Source organism: Coptis chinensis, chromosome 8, assembly GCF_015680905.1.
Source record: "Coptis chinensis isolate HL-2020 chromosome 8, ASM1568090v1, whole genome shotgun sequence".
Classification (NCBI taxonomy): Eukaryota; Viridiplantae; Streptophyta; class Magnoliopsida; order Ranunculales; family Ranunculaceae; genus Coptis; species Coptis chinensis.
The window spans coordinates 74,506,477-74,511,763 of NC_141463.1; the positions used below are offsets into that span (position 1 = coordinate 74,506,477).

The following is a 5,287-nucleotide window of genomic DNA, read 5'->3' on the forward strand; positions in this document are numbered from 1 at the left end:
AACCCGTTTTTATGCCCCACGCTTTTTTCGTTTTTTTTTAGTTTTTTTTTTAAAGACGCGTTCGTTTAAAACACGAACTAAGTTTTTTTTCAAATACACCGTTTTAAACACGTACCGTACTTGGTGACAATGACAAAAATACAAAATTTAGTCAGCAGCAATTTCGTAATTTTTAACAAAACTGATGGCAGTGTTAAAATGAAAGAGAAGCGTCTGAATTTCACTGTAGAAACGGACTATTTTATCCCTCCATAAATTCCGTTATTACAAAAATCATTACTATACATATCCAATTATCGAAGTCGGATAAAGATAAAATCGGAAAATACTACTAATTCTCTTTAAAGTAGAGAAACTCTAGAGGACAAATCGACCGAAAGAGAAACTCTAGAGGACATGTTATTTTTGTAATTACTCACAAGAACCGGGTGGATGAAAGTTCAAGTTTACCCTTGACGCGAAATAAGAACGGCTCAGGTAGATAAAAGGTCAAGTATACCTTTGAAGAAAAAAAAAATAAACGGCCCAACCCAACTGAAACAACCCGGTTATGAACATTGATTGTTCATACCCACAATAGGTATGAATAATGACTATCCATGTACGAACAATAGCTATGAACATTGATTGTTCATACCCCTAATTATGAACATTAGCTATGAACAATGAGTGTTCATATCTATTTGAGCTATGAACAAGCATTGTTCATACCTATCCATGTATGAACATTGATCCAGTTGATTGTTCATACCCACAATAGGTATGAACATTGATTGTTCATACCTACCCATGCTGAACATCAGCTATATATGAACATTAATTGTGGCTATGAAAACATGAACCCAAAACAGATATGAACAATAATTGTTCATACCCCAAATTATAAACATTAGTTATGAACAATAGGTATGAACAAAACAGATATGAACAATAAATGTTCACACTCAAAACAGATATGAACATTGATTGTTTATACCTTCTTATACCTTCTTTAGGTATGAATAATCCGTGTTCATACCCAAAAAAACATGAACCCAAAACAGATATGAACATTGATTGTTTATACCCAAAATATATATGAACAATAAATGTTCATACCCAAAACAGACATGAACATTGATTGTTCATACCCAAAATATATATGAACAATAAATGTTCATACCCAAAACATATATGAACATTGATTGTTCATACCTACTTAAAAAAACATGAAACCAAAACAGATATGAATATTGATTGTTCATACCCAAAACATATATGAATAATAAATGTTCATATCCAAAAGATATATGAACATTGATTGTTCATACCCAAAGCAGATATGAAAAATACGTGTTCATACCAACAAAAAAACATGAACCCAAAGTAGATATAAACAATAAATGTTTATTTCCAAAACAGATATGAACAATACGTGTTCATACTTAAAGTAGGTATGAATAATACGTGTTTAACTTTAACAGTAAAAAAATGAACAATCATTGTTTGATTAACATTAAAATTTTAGAGAATCTTAGTGGAATCGAACCACCATCACTTTTGGATATCACTTTTACCCAAATTTGAATAAGTTATTCACATTACCTATGAACATTGATTGTTCATACCCTCAATTATGAACATTAGCTATGAATGTTCATACCTATTGGAGCTATGAACACTATTTTGTTTGATAATTAGTCTGGTGCCGCCATCTCTAGCTTTGTTTGATAATTAGTCATTGATATTATCGTATAAAAAGGGTTATTCTTCGCAAGGAGGTATTATTATCGTCTAAAAAGGGTCTGGTTGGTTGGAGAATAAGGAGTTTTGGCGTTTTGGGTTTTCTCTCTCGTTTATTCACATAAAGGTAAAAGGGGAAATAAAATAAAAAATTAAAAACCGGGCTAACTTATTTTGTCCTTGAGGGTTATTTTAATTAAAAGATTGCGTCCGTAAGTGATTAAAACATGGAATTTGGTTTTGTGAGTGATTTCTAAAATAGGTTGTCCTCTACCGTGATTTTGGCTTAAAATTGGTCTAGAAAATTTCTTTTTAAAGTAATAAGATAAGATAAGATGTGATTATGATCTTTACTTGGTTTTATTTGTATGAGAGTCTTGACATATTATCTAAGTTATTAAAAAATGAAAGCATGACACACTAGCAATTGAAAAACAACATACAAAATGAAAGCATAACACACGAGCAATTGAAAAACAACATACAGTGTACTATATTTATAATTCATCGAGGATGTTATATATAGTTGACCCCATAGTTGATACTTGATAGTTACCCCAAAATGGATTATGATCGGATGAAAGAAGTAAAAGAATTTGATGATTCAAAGATTGGAGTGAAAGGTCTTGTGGATTCTGGTATCACCACCATTCCAAGATTTTTCGTGCACAAGCCTGAAAATCTAGCTGATATCAAAACATGTTCAGAATCCACTGACCTCCCAATCGTTGATCTCTTTGGCGTCAATTCTCACAGAAGACCAGAAATTATTGAAAACTTAAGTGAAGCTGCCCGCGAATGGGGCTTTTTTCAAGTCATAAACCATGGCATTCCTCTTCCCATACTAAATGCTACAATCTCCGCCATCAGATCATTCCACGAGCAGCCACCAGAAATCAAGAAACTGCACTATGTCCGAGAGCAACCTGTATCTTATGTTACTAACATAGATCTCTTCCGTTCCGAGGCTGCCAGTTGGAGGGACACACTCTTGGTGCTGTTGGCACCACACCAACCACAAGTAGTTGAAGAAATTCCAGCAATATGCAGAAAAGAAGTGGTGGACTGGGGTGTTCATGTGAGGAGATTAGCAGAAATGTTGATGGAGCTCTTAGGGGAAGGATTGGGTTTGGTGGCCAACACATTGAAGGAAAGAAAGTGTTCGAGTAGCATGCAACTTGCAGGGCACTATTACCCATATTGTGCGGAGTCAGAATCAACATTGGGCTTCCCATCACACACTGATAAAGGTGTCCTGACAGTTTTGCTACAAGACCATGGAGGGCTACAAATGAAGAAGGGAGAGCAGTGGGTGGTGGTCAAGCCCATACCTGGTGCTTTAGTTATTAACGTCGGGGACTTGCTGCAGGTAGCACATATACATGACTTACACTAAATATTCCCCTACACTATTAAAGATATTACACTTCAAAAAAGATGTGTGTTCTGTATGTTCTGGATTAAGTTATTTTCATTCAAAATTTGTTCACCTTAACCAATATTATCTCCTTTGACAACTCTCACAAAAGCACCCAAATGCACTTATTTATTTTGCACAAACTAGCACTGATTAGCAGCAAGCTGTCACCTTAACATTTTTCTTCAAATGTGACTAAATCAACTATATATGATTACTAAAAGTTACACAGTAATGTTAACGTTCCAGAAATAACATGCCAATGCTGTCGCCAATTTTTAACTGCAGATGCTATCTAATGATCAATACAAGAGTGGAGAGCATCGGGTGTTGGCAAATTCTTTTCGAGAGCCACGAACCTCTATTGCCGTGTTCGTTGGTGTAGAAGTAAAAGATACAAACACAGCGTCATATGGGCCACTGCAGGAGTTGTTGTCACCTGCGAAGCCACCCCTTTATAGGAATTTCACTATGTCTGAACTTGTACAGAAGTTTTATAGTAGAGCATTGGGAAACATGTCTATTCTCGACGAGTTCAAGTTGTGATCGAACTGTGTCAGTTCCCAACACTGCGTTTACTGCTGGCATCAATGGTACACATACATCTTATCTATGTCTTTCAAAACTAATGTTCAAGATCAAGGCCGGACTGGCAATCAAAACCTATATAGAGTGAACTATATACCGATCACCATGCAGTCTCGTCAAGCAGGAACTGTTGGTTCTTTGTACAATTCACAGTAGCTCTCCAGTCTACCTTTCACTTTTTCGTTTAAGTTGTTACAGATCGTTTCCCTTGGTATCCTTTTTCATGAACAAATCAAAATGAATAAATATCTCGAAAGTGTTGGGAAATAACGATACCAATCGATCCCACTACTAGGATAACTTGCACTTGGACTAACTACAATTTCCAGAAAATCTAAACTTTCACTACAACCAACCTAGCATACCCAACTCTCTAAACAACTATCACCAACAAATAATAATGCAAAGAAAGTAAAACATACCACAACACAAGATGTAACGTGGTTCGGCCAATAATGCCTACTTCCAAAAGAGCTAATTCTTTTATAAGTATAGGAAGAAAGATTACAATCACTCCTCTCAAGTCTCTCCACCTTACTAGATCTCTCTTCTCTTCTTACAAGCTTTTCTGGATGTAAGAGTTTTCTCTCAATTTTGATAGCTCTTAAAATTGGGTTTCTATTCACTTAGGTTTTCCAAAACCATACTTTTGGTTTTTATAGTAACCCACAATTTCGCGGTTACTGTAGAAAATAGAAACTGCAAATTTAGACATGAGTGCGGGCGCGTTCTCGGTAAGGCACAATCGAGCTCGTGTGCGCTCTCTTATTTTCCTCAAACCACCAAAAGTCCAGTAACTTTGTTTCATAAGAGGCTGAAAAAAAACTATCTTCTTTTTCACGGCAAGGGCGCGGGCGCGCCTTGGTCACGACCAATTTGAACGTGCGCGCTTAGACTTCTTCACACGAACAATACTGCTTTCTCATCTTTCTCTCATCTTTCTCATTCTCATGTGAGGGATAACTCCAAGAGAAAATTATTAAGTATGTTTGATCCTAAAAATGTGTCTTCAAGTTCATTTCATATAAGTTGATTTTATTAGAATATAGTCAACTTTTCGGCATATTGATATCCCAAATCATAGAGATTTAGAGAATGAAACAGTTGAGATTGTTGGTACAATAAAAACATGTCGATGTTTCTTGAAATTGTTCAATAAAAACAATTGAGATTGTTCATACATACCATTCAGGCAAGAGTTCCCAAGAGTCTAGGACCAACTCCAACGTTTCTTGAAATTCATCTGCAATGAATTAAGGATGAAGGGAAACTCAATTTGTCACCAGAGTTTGAAAGATGACGATGACACTTGAAATGGCGCCTAATTGCCTTACCCCTATAAAGCAACAAGAATGGCGTCTGAACTCTGAAAGCCAATTTTTTTGGAAAAAAATAAAATAAAATAAAACAAAAATGGATTGACATCTCACATCTGAAAACCTATTTCTAAATTCTAACAGAGGCAATGGACAATGTGCAATAGTGCTAGAGCCTACCTGTATCCCTGCAAATTTGATCGAATAGATCATCACATCACTTGGGCCAAGGGGGGCATAAATT

General features: G+C 35.6%; 1 protein-coding gene across 1 annotated transcript; it reads left to right on the plus strand.

Annotated features, from left to right (window-relative positions):
* The first annotated feature begins 2,153 nt into the window (after positions 1 to 2,153).
* Positions 2,154 to 3,994, plus strand: LOC147482987 (1-aminocyclopropane-1-carboxylate oxidase homolog 1-like). The gene is made up of 2 exons (XM_086580850.1): positions 2,154 to 3,091; positions 3,428 to 3,994. Exons 1-2 carry the CDS (start codon positions 2,285 to 2,287, stop codon positions 3,683 to 3,685), a joined length of 1,065 nt encoding a protein of 354 aa, XP_086436976.1. The 5' UTR covers positions 2,154 to 2,284; the 3' UTR covers positions 3,686 to 3,994.
* The last annotated feature ends 1,293 nt before the right edge of the window (positions 3,995 to 5,287 follow it).